The 17,964-nt window shown below is 42.1% G+C and overlaps 1 protein-coding gene across 1 annotated transcript; it reads right to left on the reverse strand.

The window, feature by feature from the left end:
- Positions 1 to 1,400: 1,400 nt before the first annotated feature.
- On the reverse strand, positions 1,401 to 17,016 carry ZSWIM2 (zinc finger SWIM-type containing 2). Its single transcript, XM_024201158.1, is given in 10 exon segments — positions 1,401 to 2,213; positions 6,539 to 6,692; positions 7,808 to 7,929; positions 9,092 to 9,176; positions 10,220 to 10,471; positions 11,450 to 11,669; positions 12,480 to 12,520; positions 16,538 to 16,614; positions 16,799 to 16,944; positions 16,947 to 17,016. Coding segments are annotated over 10 exon segments (1,980 nt in total).
- Positions 17,017 to 17,964: the final 948 nt, after the last annotated feature.

A 17,964-nucleotide genomic window follows, 5' to 3' on the forward strand; every position in this document is an offset into this window, starting at 1 on the left:
TGTTGCCCTGACTGGGAGGGCTGCTTTGACTCCGGCCATTAGGCCGTACTACCCCAGTTTATAGTCAGGGTCACTAATGTGGGACCTAACTGACTACTGTACAGCCTTTCCCTTCCTGCTCTCCATATGTGACCCAGTATCTGTGATGGGATGTACCTACCCTGCGACAGTACAATGCACAGGGATACAGACATACACAAAGGTTGATGGGGGGAGGGATAGCTCAGTGGTTTGAGCATTGGCTTGCTAAACCCAGGGTTGTGAGTTCAATCCTTGAGGGGGCCACTTAGGGATCTAGGGCAAAATCAGTACTTGGTCCTGCTAGTGAAGGCAGGGGGCTGGACTCAATGACTTTTCAAGGTTCCTTCCAGTTCTAGGAGCTAGGACAGTTCCATTAATTTAATGGGAGTTGTGTGTCTAAATTCCTATGCATTATAGTAAAAATTTACTCCTCAGATGATACTGTTTTCCTTTGGTCTGTACTCTGAAAATGAATATAATTTTTGTTAAATTACCCAAGAGATCCTTGTCCGATGTCAGATAGCAGCCCACCAACTTTTAGATCATGAGTAATGATTTAATCATAATATGTCTTGTATATTGTTTTTACATCAATGGAAATGTATAGGAAAAGAGTTAGAATGTCAGCAGAAAAAGAATGGCTTTAATATAATTCAATATTATAAATAGGTTCTTTCTGTTAAATCTTTTTTTTTATTGAAAATGGCAGGTTCAGTATTAGTATTTCAGCAATATGTAAATACTAGTCAGACATAATTTGATATAACTAGATAAAATACTTGCTCCAATTAATTTCAAATAAATTAAAGACCCTGATATTTGGCCCCCTGCAACATATTAAGTTCTTCTTTTTTTGGCTGAAGTTAATTGGAGGTTAAAAAATGGTGCATCAAACTTTGATCTTCAATGGTGTGATTCTACTCTGAAAAGCAACTAAAAATAGCATTGTGGATTTCTATGTTAAGTGTAAGTGAGATGTGTATGTCAAATCTGCTTTACAGTACTCTGAAGCCCACGTTGTAGTCTTTCAGTTAAAATTTGAATATTTTATTTCAATATAGTAACTTAGAATTTCTGAGAGAAGAGGAAAGACTTGCATTATATCCTTGACTAGCCAACTAAGAGCTGTAAGTTTTAAAATTATTAGTATTTTTGCAATAAATACTTCAGCTTTTAGCTTCACTTTATTCACCCCAGGTTAGTTATTGGATCTGATTCTTGGACTCCATTAAGCCCGTCCAGTGGTGTAAAGGACCTTTAAACTTGGTAGAAACAGCCTCTAGGGAATACACTAATGGAAAATAAAATCTCAGAAAAAAGCATTAGTTTAAAACTATAAAAATATAGCTGTTTTCTAAACATTTCATACATTCTTTATATTATGACTTGTTATTCAGTGGAATTCCTTCCATTAATAAAGCTACTTCTGTAGTTTTAAGGCTCAGAGGCTTATGCTTAGGTGGTCTTGCTAGAAGTCTTCTTTGCTGTCTGGCTTTTCCCACACACTTACTGTCCCTTTTTGGGAACGTATAGTCAATTGTATCCCCCAAATTATCCTCCAAGTTCAATTTCCCAGGAAATCTTACACATGCTGAAATTTCACGGTTATTCCTGTCTTCAAAAGAAACTACTTTGTTTGGGTTAGCATGGTCATAGCACACTTTTGCTCCTTTTTCTTTATTAGTACAAGTTCCATTTAAGACTCTCGTATCATTAGAAATTGCATCTTTTCTAGATGTTACAGAATAGGATTTTTGAGAGAGTATTTTCTGGAAAGGCTTATGGGCTAAATCCTTACCATGCCTGGAAAATTGCAGATTTAAATTTCTATCAATGCTGTGCTGACTAGAATCAGAATCTCCTAAATGAAAGTAGCTTATACCATTTAAAATTAAACCCTGTTGAGAATGTGGTGGATCTTTATTGTTATGAAGTCTTTGGAGGCTATCTTGAGATTTTTCAAGTGGATGGCCTAATAATGTTTGCTTGAAGAACAATCCAATTCCAGGTATGAAAAGCTCTGGTTCCATCTGCTTTGCAAGTTTGGTAGTATTTGTTTGAGATCCTGGCTGATTGACATCATGATTGGCTGATATATCCTTCCAGGTTAATGGATTATACACAATATATCCATCAATAGGACATGCATTTTTTTGGTGCAATAACCAGTTGTCAATACATTCTCTGTGGAACTTAAAAAAGAGAGTCCGTTAAGATATATGGGGCTGTGTCCTGATAATTATCAATATAATAATACTTAATCCAACTTGGAAGAATACTATAGAAGTAATTATTCTTGCATGCAAAAACAACATTCAAAGGAGCTGGATTCTTCTCTCACCATTATAAACCAGAAGTACCTTCACTGGGTCTCAGTGGAGCTACATTAGTGTATAATTGGCATACTCCTTTCATGTATCAAGTCCCAACTCTAATTTACTATGGGAAGTGCCTTATCTCAACTTAGATTGGCTGCTGTAAATCAATACATTTGAAGCACATTTATTGATGGGCTTCAGATTTCAAATAAATTTTTAATCACCTGCCATGAAGAAAATAGTTGCAACTATGCTCACTGATCTACAAACTCAATGTTGACTTCAGTATTTTTCTTTCAGCCTAATTCTCCTGGCACTTTGCTTGCCACTCTTTCTAGAAATCTATAAAAAGATACTAACTATTGATGTTAGATTAATATTTGTTTGTGTACTTTCAGGTAACACTGGCTTTTTTTTTTTTACAGGATGGAGTGAATTGCTATAAAAATAGTTCATCATGTTTGTCAACTAGAAGATCCCCAGCAGTTATACAAATCTGAAAAAGGATATCTTCTATGAGCTTCCTAGGGTGTGCTGGAGAAGAGAGACTTCTCCTGTAGCCTGCCTATAATGCACATGGTAAGGTACTAGAGTGGTATAATCAGATAGGTAGTCCCAAGCCATTTACAAAAATGTTTGCCAATTTGTTGCAAGACATCTGAGTTTCAGATGGGTGAAGCTCCTTTCTACAAATGTATACTGAAAGAACTCTAAGGTTGCAAGTCTGAGCACTCCAAAGTCAAGAAATACTATAGGTTCCATTTCAGGAAACCCCTCAGAGCACAGGTCAGAGGTGTTCCTCTCTCTAAAGGAGAAAAGGAGTTTGCTCATTTGTTAGAGACACAGGGTATGTCTTTACTGCAGAAAAAAAAAATCCTAACTCAGGTTAGATAACCAGCATTGAAATAGCAGTGAAGACCTGGCAATTCTGCTTTTTAACTTGGGTTGCAATGTTGTAGCTGTGGCAGTCCCAAGGTATTAGAAAGACAAGGTGGGTGAGGTAATATCTTTTATTGAATCAACTGCTGTTGGTGAGAGAAACAAGCTTTTGAACTTACACGGGGCTCTTCTTCAGGTCTGGGAAACGTACTCAGGTTAGGTCTACACTACAAACTTGCATCAGTGCAGCTTCACTGCTGTAGCACTTCTGGAGAAGATGCTTTAAGCCGATGGGACAGTGCTCTCCCGTCAGCTTAATAACTCCACCTCCATGAGAGGCGGTAGCTATGTTGGCGAGAGAAGCTCTCCCAATAACACAGCACTCCCAATACACGGGGGAGGGAGGGTTAATGTTGGTATAACTACGTCACTCAGGGGGGTGGATCTTTCACAGCCCTGAGCGACATGGTTATTCCAAAGTAAGGGCATAGCGTAGACCTGGCCTCAGTGTCACAGCTAAATACAAGATGGAATATATTGTTTAGCATAAGTAGTTAACACGTACTTCAAGGGACCATTCAAGGTGAAGTGGGCGGTTAGCACCCCTCCAGTCATAGCATGGAAAGGAAGGGGGAAACAACTGGAAGGAAGTTGTTAGTGGGTTATATATGGTTGTAATAAGTCATAAATCCAGTATTTCTATTCAGTCAATGATTTTTAGTGTCTAGCAAAGTTTTATGAATTTAAGCTCCCAGGCTCACCTTTTGAAAGTGTTGTGCAGGTTTCCTTTGAGGATGAGGACAAAGAGGTCAGATTTAGAGTGATCGCTTTGTGAAAAGTGTTCACCCATAGGGGATGTAGTAGTTTTGTCTATCATTTTCCTGTGCAAGTTCATTTGAAAGTGTAATGATTGTCTGGTTTCACCCACATAGTTGCTATAGAGGCATTTAGTGCACTGGATGAGGTACACTATATGTTGTGATAAACATGTGTAGGACCCATGGATCTTGAAAGGTGTGTTGTGGGGGGTGTTAATCATTGTAGCAGTGGAGAGATGTCTGCAGGTTTTGCATCTGCTGTTCTGGAAGGGTGTGGTGCCTCTTTGAGTTGGTATGCCCTGGTCTGTGGGGAGATTGCTTCTGACGATGAGCTTGGAGAGGCTGGGGTTTTTTTGAAGGCCAGAAGTGGGGGGGTTTGAGAGATTTATTTCAGGATGGAGTCCCCATCAAATATGCGATGTAATTGTTTAGTGATACCCTGTATGCGTTCCAGTGTGGGAGGGCAGCTGATAACTAGGGGTGTGCGGTCAGAGGGAGTTTTATTGCTGTATTGAAGCAAGTTCTCTTGGGGTGTTTGGGTGACCCATTCCATGATGTGATCTACTTCGCTGATAGAGTATCCTTGTTTGGTGAAGGCAGTTTTGAGTGTGTTAAGGTGTATATCCTGGACTTTCTCCTCAGAGCATATTCTGTCATATGAGTGCCTGGTTGTAGATAACAGCTGTTTTGGTGTGTTTGGAGTGGTTACTGGATCTATGAAGGTAGGTGTGGTGATCCGTGGGTTTCTTGTATATAGGGTTCCATTGCTAAAGCTGATCATGATGTCCAGGAAGTTGATGCTGGTGTGGGGGTGTTCCAGAAAGAGTTTAATGGACAACTGGTGGGTTGTTGAAGTTGTGGTGGAAATCTCTGAGGGAGTTTTTTGTCTGTCCGGAGGATTAAAATATCATTGATGTATCTCAGGTGTATCATTGTTTTTGTGGTGCATTTGTCTAAAAATTATTCTTCAAAGTTACCCATGAGGAGGCTGGCATATTGGAGAGTCATCCTAGTACTCACAGCTGTTCCCATGGTTTGGACAAAGTGTTTATTGTTGAATGTTAAATTGTTATGAGTGAGGATGAAATAGATGTGTTTGAGGAGGACAGCTGAGGGTTGGTCATTGTCTTGTAAATATTTGAGGCAGGCAGCTATGCCATCATTGTGAGGGATGCTGGTGTATAAGGCGGTGACGTTCATGGTGACAAGGATGGTGTTCTGAGGGCAACTGTTAATGTTGGAGTTTGTGGAGGAAGTCTGTTGTGTCCTGGAGGAAGCTGCCCCATCAACACACCTTTCAAGATCCGTGGGTCCTATCCATAGCTATCACAACATGTGATATACCTCATTCAGTGCATTCAATGCCCCTACAGCAACTGGCTAGACAATCACTACGTTCTTGTATGAACTTGAACAGGAAAGTGATAAAACACAAAACCACCTCACCACCTATGGGTGAACACTTTTCACAAAGCAATCACTCTGTATCTGACCTCTAAGTCCTCATCCTCAAAGGAAACCTGCACAACACCTTCAAAAGATTAGCTTAAAATTCATAACTTTGCTAAATACTAAAAATCAAGCATTGAATAGAGACACTGGATTTATGGCTTATTACAACAATCTATAACCCACTGACAACTCCCCCCAGCTGTTCTCCCCCCCCCCTTCCTTTCCTCCCTATGACTGGAAGCAGGACCAGCTCTAGGCACCAGCAAACCAAGCTCATGCTTCGGGTGGCACAATTTCAGGGGTGGCTTTTTTTTTTTTTTTTTTGCTTGGGGCGGCAAAAATTCTAGAGCCGGCACTGACTGGAAGGGTGTTAACGGCCCACTTCACCCTGAATGGTTCCTTGAAATATATTAACTACTTATATTAAACAATCTGTTCCATCTTGCATATAGTTGTGACACTGAGGCTACGGCTACACTACAGAGCTTACAGCAGCGCAGCTGCACCGATGCAGCTGTAATGCTGCTAGTGCAGATGCTCTAAGCCAGGGGTCCCCAACGCGCTGCCCGCAGGCGCCGGGGCGTCTAAGTGCGCCTGCGTACTGGCCGGCGGATGAGCATCCGCCGCCAAGGACCACTGCTCTAAGCCGATGGGAGAGAGCTTATTCATATCCTTGAGTGACATTTTTATGCCGACATAAGCTGTAGTGTAGACCTAGCTTGAGTAAGCTTTCCCAGAGCTGAAGAAGAGCTCTGTGTAAGCATGAAAGCTTGTCTCTCTCACCAACAGAAGTTGGTCCAATAAAAGATATTACCTCACCCACCTTGTCTCTAATATCCTGGGACCGACACGACTAGAACAACACTGCATTCAGCATACTTCACATATTCCCTCCAATGCTTACATTTTCATCAACTTTGTAGAAGAGAATTATAAGTATCTAGACTATGTTAAAGAGCTGAACCACAAGCATGAACACACAGGCTAACAGTGGGATTTTGGCATGAACACTGGGTTTTGGGTTCAGTAAAATTTAGAGGTTTTCTTTACCTTGTGATTACATGGCAAGAGTCTTGCATACTGACCAAGACAAAAGATCTTCAAGCAGAGCCTACATTGCAGACCTGGAGCAAGAAAGTTGCTACATTTTCTAATCAACATCAGAGGTAAAGATTTTACAATGTGCTTTGGGATGCAACTGGACCTAAACAATAGAAAATACACAACATGTTTTTTCAGTACATAATAGGAAAATAGCAATAGAAACTGAAACCTTCAAAATGGCAGGCTAGTTTTGGTGATAGTACTATCACTTTACAAACTGATGGTTCAGCAGATTAATGTATTTGGCCACTATTACTGAGGCCCTGATCTTGCTACAAAACCACCACCAATGGACCCTTACTCTCTGCAGAAGAGAGGCCATTATGATAATCTAGTCTGACCTTCTGTATTAAACAGGCCGGAGAATTTCACTCAAGTAATTCTTGCATCAAGCCTATAACTTTTGGTTGAAAGATTATAATCTCCTTTTTATTTCTGAGAGAACCAAGGCACAAAAAGGGGTCACGTGAGTTGCTCAAGGTCACGCAGGGAGCTTGTGCTGAGCCAGGAAATTAATCCTTCTGTCCTGAGGCCCAGGCTAGTGTCTTAACCACAAGGCTATCCTTCCTCACTAAGACTTTCTGTGAGGTGTACACAGATTTTGTTTGCATGTGTGGATCCTGTTGCAGTTAGAGTGCACTAAAACAGTATTCTGTTCTAGTGCAAAGTGGCACGATGCTAGCTCTTAGTTATCAATGAACTGCAAAGAGTTTGATTTCAATAAGCACATTAATTCATATTTATTCAAATCTTTTTCATCTGAAAACCTGGATGGTAAGCCTATTTTCATAAGGTTTTCTTATTGTATTGCTGGTAGTTTCTCTTTCCATTCAGAACTTCCACAAACACATTTAATTTTTTAAATGCATAGTTTTTGCTTTTTGCTGTTTTTGTTTTGTTTTGTTTTTTACTGCTATTCAAAGGGTAGTTCATAATGTGATGGTTTAAAATGTTTTTCCAAGGCTCATGCCATTAGTCTCTAAACACAGGTGAGCAGAATCACACTCACCTGAAAAGTGCATTTAAAATTTTATTTTATCTAGATTAAGAAGATATGACTTAATATACATCTGGTTTCTCTAAAGCATTTCCTGTTACCCTTTACAGGATCATTTCTATAAACAAAAGTAAATCTTCATGAATTGAAAAAAAGAATTGTTTTTAAAGAATGCTGAATTTGATTACATTAAATAGTATGAAATAATTGTATCTTACTTCTCCTGAAGATGTAACATCTCTTCTTTAGAATTATCGCCTGGATTAACGCTTTTTAAATTTCCTCCTGAAGTTGACAATGGTGAAACTTGGTCAAGTGACCTCCACTTCTGATTTCTCTTCTGTTGAATACAGAAAGAGCTAATGAAAGACCGCAGAATACGGTGCAAGAAGTAATTGAGAAAAAAAACTCCAATTTTCAATAGCCAAAATATGGGTTTTGTAAATCATGAAAAGAAACTATGAACAATTTAACAAATTTGTTCTCTAGAAATTTCTGTAGCAACAAACACAGATTAATCACCATTCTGACTGAAGTCCCTGTATTTTAAGAGGCTCTCTTGTATGAGGTTTTGCAAAAGCTCTGAAGTGCTGTGCTGTCTCTCACAACAGTGCAGGACAATCTTGGCCCCCATGTCTCACAAACAAAAAACCCAAACAAACTTATCCTTATGGATGGTAAACTTGAAGAGTTAATATTTCTGGGTCTTGAGAAGCAAAACTGCAGAACCTGCTATTGAACATATGGAGGCTATGGCAATCCTCATTCATGTGGTTTATGTGCCTTGACTCTGCGCAGTGAATTAGTGATATAAAAATTAGTTAACTATGGAAATGCACAAATTGATAATAGGCTAGATCACTGCCCAAGCCTTTTAGATTCTGGGGTAGGGCACAGTGGAAGGCCAAGTTCACAGTGATAACCCCATGCCTTCAATTTCAGCACTCCCCTAGCACTGTGGTTCTAACACAGCCATGTTGACAGGGATCCTCCAGCTAGTGGCTGTCCTGAGCATTTTTTTAAAGGGTGATCCTACCAAGGAGTGGGGCACCGAGAAATTAATACAGTATGTTCTGTATTACTTTTTCATAGAAAATACCACCGGACATGAGGGCCAGGAGAGGGGATGACGACATTCAGTCCCCCTGCCCTGAAATGACCCATTCTCTGTCTGTTCCGTTTCTGCAGAGAGTAATTTGAAAGGTCCAGAGCAAGACAGAAGATAAATAGTACAGAGGCAGCTGACATTCCTGTCATGTCTCCTTCCTCACCCCCACAATTGAGCCTATTTTGAAGTACTATTTCAGTTTACGGTTCTACTCCTTCCTCGCTATTTAAGTATTTCATAGTGGTTTATATTCAATCACAGGTAATCCTCGTCACTGTAATGGTGTTTTTATTTTTAAAAAACAAGATCAGCTTTACATTCCTACGTAAAATGTTTTTCTATGTCTGACCATTAGATAGCTTTGGATATGATGCAATAAAATATAGTTCTCTACCTGTCGAAAGGTGAAAACATGTGGAGGATGGCAAAAGCTAGTGAAGCATTCATGGCATAGATGATATTCACTACACTCAGTGCACCTAAAAAATAACAATATAAGGTAGTTAGAGTGGAATGTTAACAGTTTAGTATAACTTATTAATGTATGAAAAGCCGTTGTTGAAAATTCTACTATTTCGTATCAGGAAGTCCCATATTGCAGTATAAAATTATCTTAACTCAAGCCCATTTCATCAGTGAAAGTTTTTATAAAATAAAACCCTTTGCTTTGCTTTGTTTCTGGCTGAATTTTATACAAAAGTGAATTGTATATGCCAGTGTTGTGGTCTGCGGACCCCTGGGGGTCCACGGACTATGACAAAGAGATCAGCGAAAAGTTGTCATTACCACAGAGCAGTGGTTTTCAACCTGTGGTCTGCAGACCCCTGGAGGGCATCTGTTTCACCAACAGAAGGAGGGGTTGAAGTCCCTGGAAACTGAAAATAGGTGAGAAATACGTTTAGGCAAAGATCCTTCACCTAGGAAGACAAGGGTAGCCAGCATCTTGTACTTCTGTGGAAGATCCTGACCGAGGAAAACTCAGTCATAACTGAGAAGAATACTGATGAGAGACAACCATCTTGAACAAAGCCTGTACCTAGTTAGATTAAGTTTTAGATGTGTTTTCAATTTTACTTGCTTTTAAGGGCATGCCTATGCTATAAAATTAAGTAGACTTAAGTTAGGTCGACCTACAGCCACCACAAACATGAATAATTTTACTCACATCACTGGCAATGCAATTTCTTGGGTGAGTAAAGTGACTTGTGCTTTTAGTGGATATAGCCATAAGTCTTCAGATGAAATGCATTACACTAAGGAATTCGGACTCAACCTCATATCATTGAGCTAAAGATCCCATTAGGAGTCTGTTACACCGATCGCTGTAATGTAAATTGACCAGAACTCAGCACCAAGGGGTTGAGCATATAATTAGACTTGAGCTATAAGAACCAGTGTCATCTATCCCAGAGAGAAACGCTGTTTGTTTAGTTATAGTAAAGACAAAAGGGAATAAGTAGTAAATTATAGGTTGTTACAAGGAATTGTACTGTTAAATTAAAAGTGTTTTAAAAGTACGTACTTGTAGCATTTTCCCTCAATTGGAAATGCTCTGCAGTTATTACAGGGGAGTCCAAGGTGTTTGTCAAGTCTCACTTTCTCTGCTGCAGTCACAAGCTGAGTGGAGTTCCTGAATTCTTCTAAAATGAGCTTTAATGGTGCAAATTCTTCTCTACAGAGGGGACACTTCACCACAGAGTCACTCTCTAATTCACCCTGGTGATCAGCCCAAATCTTCATACATGTGATGTGAACGTTGTTTCCACAGCCGTACCTACAGAAAGTAAGGTTATGTCTATGATACAATCTTAAGTCAACCTATTTTAGGTCAACTTACAGCCACCACATTAATTACTGCAGTGGCTGATGTCCACACTACCTTCCTTCTGTCGGTGGTGCATGTCCTCAGCAGGAGTGCTTCCACCAATTGAAGAGGGGCAGTGTGGAGAACTGAGAGTCAGGGCTGTCAGCTCCCCACAGGGAGCCCAGCTGCTGCCTGGGGCTTCTCGCCTCCATGCTCTCAGCTGGGAGCGGGGGGGAGGCGGCAGACACCAGGGGCTTCTCGCCTCTAGTGGGGAGATTCCTAGAGTCCAGTCAGCTGCTGTGCTCCTGGCAGGGAGCCAGGACCCCAAGGGGCAGCAGGGCTCCCAGCGGGGAACAGGGAGCCTGGGCAGCAACCCAGCTTGGAGCGGAGACAGTGCAGCAGCCTGGCTGGGGGGCCAGGAGTCGGCTTTATTGACAAGAATGACAGCCAATGTAAGGAACACAGTGTCTACACAGACACTACATCATCTTAACTACACCGACATAAGTCCTACTCCTCTTGTTGAGGTTCTTTTATTATGTCTCCATAGCAGGGGAGTTACATCAGCAGGAGGAGCATTTCAGGGTGTACACTTCCACTGTTCTGTCAATGAAAGCTGACTTTTGTCGAAAAAACTGTAGAGTGTAGACAAGGTCTGAAACAGGCATCAATTACTGTACCCTGTCCATAAACATTTAGAAAACCCAGTATCATTAATACAATAGTTTTTCAGCTGCAATGCAACACAACAGCCCTGCTTTGTTTCAAAGAGCATTTATAAAAAACCCATCCCTAAAAATTAACTATTTAAAATTACGATTTTTACATGTCAAGACCAGCCCTCCAATGGGATCCGTGCACCATTAACTGTGTAGAAACTTTCTATCATTAGCTAACTTTTTCTGAGTTTCCACCATGAAAACAAACTAGAAAAACTATACATCTAACCTGCAATAAGTGATGGGAAACATTTTCTTTAGTAGCTCTTCCTGGCAAATAGGACAGACATCCTCTGCATCAATTTCTTTCTGATTAATGTATCCATCATCCTCTTTCTGTAATGTTTTGGTGGAGAGAGTGTTTGCTCTTGGGGGGAGTGTCTGTTCTTGCTGTAATTGCTGAAGTATATCATTGATCTCTCCTTCCAGAAGACCCAGCTGAAAAGCATCTATAGAAAACTCAAATTAAAGCTCTTTGGCAAAAATTTAACATTTACTAATACTCAGCTATCATAACTTTCAGGGTAAATCATCTGCAGCAAACCAACGATGTCAGTGCTGCTAGTGCCAGAAATGTTGTATATCTTCATTTCTCATTGCAATTTGTAATGATAGTTTGTACAACTTCACATCTAAAACTGATCTTTATGGCAAAATTGGTTCAAAGGTTTTTCTATAGAACGCAAGTCAGGTTTCCTGAAACAACACCAAAATATGGTGGTGTATATGTTTAAACTATGATCAGAAGCAACCCCAAACAGCAGTTATTAATTTATTCCAGGAGACCCATCACCCCTAGAATGTGTGGCACAAACATGGCTAGAAGGGCGTTGCACTTTCTGTAATGAGTAGTACGAGGTGCAGTGCAGAATCTGTCCAAGTGCAAAATGGATTATACGTTTGCCAAATCAATGAAGTACTTGGATTTGAAAATGTTTTATGATACCCTGAGTAGGATAGGTGCTTTATTAAATCACATGATCATCTACTCTAAGGCCATGAAAGTGTTGCAAATGACTATATTTTTCTTTAAGTACTTTACAGTTGTACCTTTAGCAGCAGTGTTACAGATATGAAAAAGGTGTCATATTTCAGAATCCTGACAATGCTCCAAAGCATTAAAATGTTGATATGCTAGTTAGGGGAAAACAGTCATTGATCTAAAAGCTGATCTTAGCCAACCTCCAGAGAACTTTGCCTTTGTGCATTTAAACTCTATATGCAAGATAAAACAAGCAAGCAAAAAGAATTATACTTACATTCATGGTTTCTTGGAATTTTGAATTTTTTCAACAATATCCTAACAATGATAATAAGATAACCATCAGGTGGTGCTTGTGGAAGTCAACTAAAGCTAACTACTGGCTATTACTTTCAACTTTACTGTGACATTGCACTCCATAATGTTTTATGGAAATATGCTTATGAGTGTGAATATGATGTAACTGGAATATGCTTTAGACAAAAGGTCTCTTGTAAGGTATCAATACAAAGCTTATAATCTACTGAGTGTGTTTATTCTATTTGTATGCATGTATCATTCTTGTATCTGAAGCTAGAAATATGAAGTATAACTGAGGTCCTATTGTAATTATGCAGTGTGGGCCATTAATGGTGGTTTAGAATCTTGATGGCTCCCATTGACTAGTACAATTGGTTGTAAATGACTCTGTTTACTTGCAAACCATTCTGGATACCTGCGGGCCAGCCCTGGAAAAATAGAGGCTGGGGTCTCCCAGGACATGTGAACACGTCACCTGATACTGGAATCCATCTTAAATCTGGTACTTTTCCATTTAGAAGGAGGGGAGGAGACCTAGAGACAAAATATTCCCGCCTTGTACCAAAGCTATAAAAGGGGGTGGAACAGAACAAAGGGGGTGGCCAGTCCTGAAAACACCTCTAGTTTCCACCTAAAATGTCAAGGACTGTACCAGGGGAAAAGACTGGGCCCAGACTAGGAAGGAGTCTAATCTGTGAGTCTAATCAGCTTTGGGGGCATGGACCAGACCTGGGTCTGTGTTGCAGCAGGCTAGCGTGTCTGGCTCAACAAGGCAGGGTTCTGGAGTCCCAAGCTGGCAGGGAAAACGGGCTCAGAGGTAATTCCAGCACATCAGGTGGCAGTTCCAAGGGGGCTCTGTGACTGAACCCATCACATTTACATTTCAAGGACAACAGCCATCTTAAATACTTCAGAGAGAAAATATTGGGACTAAAACTGTAAGAACAAAAGTTTACAGTGCTAAGTTACAAATGCGTTCTTATCCAAACTGGGGTCCTCTGTGCCTCTGCCAGTTGTTTGAAAGCCTCATAATTACCAAATATTTCTACTATTTTCCCCCATTTCTTTGCCATTGTCTAATCCATGACAGTACTTAAGGAAACCAAGTAGATCTTGGGTAGTAGCTAAAGAGCCTCTTGTGAGGGACATTTTTGAAATCCAAATTAAAATTATATCCACTTGTTCTCTTTCATCCCTTATTTTCAAAGAATTCTCTTAGATTGGAAATACATAACTGACTACATCTAACTGGTTAAATTGCACACTGGCGCAACATTTAGAGAAACAATTTCATGCTTAATTCTAGAGCAAACATGAGGAGAAACTATTGTTGATTGAGTCTTATGTGACACACAAGCGTTAATTTGAAAAGTAGAAATAGCCATTAAATAGTAACAACACCCTGAGGGGAAGGAGGAAATAAGATACCTAAACATAATTCCCTTTCTAAAGTTTCTAGAATCAGTTAAATAAAATGAGACGGTTAGTCAAAAAGGCCTTAAAGTTGCAAGTAAAGTCCTTCGAGGGGGCATGAATGCTGCTTAAAAATCTCAGAAGGCCTGTGCACTGCAGAACAAATAAAGAACCAAGCAGGCCAGGAGTGAACCAATTAGCTCAATGGCAAGGTTTGAGAGGCCATTTGAGCTAGATAAAAATCCTTTAAACTTTGGAAATCTGACCAATGGGCAATAAAAAGTGCATAAGTTACAGCAGGTAAAAAGTAAGAGGGAAACCAGAGGGCCAAATTGATTTTGAAGATTTTAAAATCACTTAGAAAAGTTAGATGCCTGCAAGTCACCAGGGCCTGATGAAATGCATCCTAGAATACTCAAGGAGCTAATAGAGGAGGTATCTGAGCCTCTAGCTATTATCTTTGGAAAATCATGGGAGACGGGAGAGATTCCAGAAGACTGGAAAAGGGCAAATATAGTGCCCATCTATAAAAAGGGAAATAAAAACAACCCAGAAAACTACAGACCAGTTAGTTTAACTTCTGTGCCAGTGAAGATAATGGAGCAAGTAATTAAGGAAATCATCTGCAAACACTTGGAAGGTGGTAAGGTGGTAGGGAACAGCCAGCATGAATTTGTAAAGAACAAATCGTGTCAAACCAATCTGATAGTTTTCTTCGATAGCATAACGAGTCTTGTGGATAAGGGAGAAGCTGTGGATGTGGTATACCTAGACTTTAGTAAGGCGTTTGATACGGTCTCGCATGATATTCTTATCGATAAACTAGGCAAATACAATTTAGATGGGGCTACTATAAGGTGGGTGCATAACTGGCTGGATAACCGTACTCAGAGAGTTGTTATTAATGGTTCCCAATCCTGCTGGAAAGGCATAACGAGTGGGGTTCCGCAGGGGTCTGTTTTGGGACCGGCTCTGTTCAATATCTTCATTAACGACTTAGATATTGGCATAGAAAGTACGCTTATTAAGTTTGCGGATGATACCAAACTGGGAGGGATTGCAACTGCTTTGGAGGACAGGGTCATAATTCAAAATGATCTGGACAAATTGGAGAAATGGTCTGAGTTAAACAGGATGAAGTTTAACAAAGACAAATGCAAAGTGCTCCACTTAGGAAGAAAAAATCAGTTTCACACATACAGAATGGGAAGAGACTGTCTAGGAAGGAGTATGGCAGAAAGGGATCTAGGGGTTATAGTGGACCGCAAGCTAAATATGAGTCAATAGTGTGATGCTGTTGCAAAAAAAGCAAACATGATTCTGGGATGTATTAACAGGTGTGTTGTGAGCAAGACACGAGAAGTCATTCTTCCGCTCTACTCTGCTCTGGTTAGGCCTCAGCTGGAATATTGTGTCCAGTTCTGGGCACCGCATTTCAAGAAAGATGTGGAGAAATTGGAAAGGGTCCAGAGAAGAGCAACAAGAATGATTAAAGGTCTTGAGAACATGACCTATGAAGGAAGGCTGAAAGAATTGGGTTTGTTTAGTTTGGAAAAGAGAAGACTGAGAGGGGACATGATAGCAGTTTTCAGGTATCTAAAAGGGTGTCATAAGGAGGAGGGAGAAAACTTGTTCACCTTAGCCTCTGAGGATAGAACAAGAAGCAATGGGCTTAAACTGCAGCAAGGGAGGTCTAGGTTGGACATTAGGAAAAAGTTCCTAACTGTCAGGGTGGTTAAACACTGGAATAAATTGCCTAGGGAGGTTGTGGAATCTCCATCTCTGGAGATATTTAAGAGTAGGTTAGATAAATGTCTATCACGGATGGTCTAGACAGTATTTGGTCCTGCCATGCGGGCAGGGGACGGGACTCGATGACCTCTCGAGGTCCCTTCCAGTCCTAGAATCTATGAATCTATAAGAGCAAATATGCAAAGGTGTCAAAGCCATCAAGAAATTCTTTATGAAGCCTCTCATAAAATTGATAGGTCTGCTAACTCACCAGGGCCTAAAGGGAGAAATTGAGCAACATAAGGACATTGCTGAGACTCTAAATCATTTCCTTGCATCAGTCTTCACCGTGGAGATACCTATCCTGGGCCTGAGTTCTCCTGGTAATAAAGATGAAGTACTCAGAGGTCGGGGTATCAAGGAAGAGGTGCTAGAGCAAACTGATAAATTAGAAAGCAACCAATGTTTTTGCAGCAGCCATGGCTAGTTTGTCCCCATCATTTCATGTTAACCTAGGGGGTTTGTAATTTACCTGAATCTGAAGTAAGACTCACTGGTCTGTAACTTCCAGGTTCACTCCTACTACTCTCTTCTAGATAGTTACAAAGTTTGCTACCCTCCATTCTACGTTTAAAATAGGTCATTTTAATGCGAAATTGCACGTTTTTGTGAGCACTTCGGCCACCTCATTCTTAGGTTCTTTCCCTGCTCTTTCACCTAGACTATGAAGTTAAGAGGTACGTGTGGTGGTTTCAGCAAATCCTGTTTTGACACCTGATCTGTACCAGTGCTTCATCTTCCCTGGAGGAAAGGAAGGCGTAAGGGTTGGCCTTGCCCCCGCATCCGGGGTGGAGAGGGGGAGATGCCCCACGCCACGAGCAACGCCTTTACCAACAGATGTGGCTGCACAGGTCCTTCTCCCTCAGGAACGTGGCGCAGGTGCAGGAGTGCGGCTCCCCCAGGAACACCTGGGGAAACAGACAGACGCCGGCGTTGGTCGCGGCGCAGCGGGAGCTGGGGCCCGGGGAAGGACCTTGCGGCTCCCTTGGCTGACCCAGCCGGCCGGGCTCGCTGCCCTCTGCGGGGCGGGGGGTCACTCAGCACCCAGCGGCGGGCAGGGCTAGCGCGCCCCTGCCCCCCATCTCTCCGTACCCGGTGCGCGGGCCCTCCCTCCTCCTGCAGCACGAAGCCAGTGGGGCCCAGCTCCCGCACGATGCGCATGGTGCTGCCCAGCGCCTGGTCCTGCTGCCAGCTCAGCCCGGCGCTTGCGCAGCGCCGCCGGGACATGGCGGGGTCCGGCTGGGAGCAGGTGGAGGGGCTAAAACCGCCGCCGCCGCCACAGACGCTCTGCCGTTGATGCCGGTCCCCATAGAAACGGCGCGTCCCCGGGGGCATTCCGCGCTTCTCAGCGCGCGCGCCCCCGTGGGTGGCGGGGGCAAAGCGACGCGGGGACGATGCCTGACTGGTTGTGACGCGCGCGGCCCCTTGGCTCCGCAGGAGCCGTTAATTGCTGGTGTGTCGCGCGGCGGCCGGGTCCTAGCCACGAGCCCTTCCAGGCCACGCGGCGTTCGTGCTGCTCGGGCGTCCGCGGGTCGGCCTCTGCCCGGCGCTGGGCCCCGGGGCTCCCGTGGAGAGCCGCGCAACTCCGTGGGGCTCGGACTGTTCGGGAAATTCGTGTTATTTCCTGTTATCACCTGCCCATGTCAAGGGCCGGCTCTGGCTTTTTTGCCGCCCCAGGCAAAAAAGCCTCTGGCCGCCCGCCCGCCCCCCCCCGCGGGGGGGGGGGGGGGCCGGAGCCCCGGGGCGAGGGTGGCGAGCCCGGCGGGGGCTCCGCTCTCCCCCCGGCGGCCGGGGGGAGGGCGCCGGAGGGGAGGGCGGCCGGAGCCAAAATCATTCACATCATCATAGGTAACTGGCCCAAAAATAGCAGCCCTAATTTAGAACTTAATTGAAATCCTGTGTGAACTCTTTACCTTTCTTTAAAGTCATTTTTGTATTTCCCTCTTTATTATGAGTAACTAAAAATAAACCTAAGAACACTCTCAGTGGTTTTTTCAATATTATTTTTACTCTTCACTGTAGCATTTCCTCAAAAGTTTGAAAATAACACTTTGTCCTCTACCATTTCGCAAAACTTGATTATTTTCTTATGCAGCTGAAATTAATCTGGTATTTTGTATTTAATTTTTTCATGCTTATGTACCAGTAATATAATGTGTGTGTCGATCTGGGAACAGTATTTGTTAGTAACCTGGTTTTTGTGGAGCCAACAGGGGGAACTGTTGCACTTTGTTTCTTCCTTAGTCCTTAAATACTGA

Source organism: Terrapene carolina, unplaced genomic scaffold (assembly GCF_002925995.2).
Source record: "Terrapene carolina triunguis isolate 2854851 unplaced genomic scaffold, T_m_triunguis-2.0 Scaffold62, whole genome shotgun sequence".
NCBI lineage: Eukaryota > Metazoa > Chordata > Testudines > Emydidae > Terrapene > Terrapene triunguis.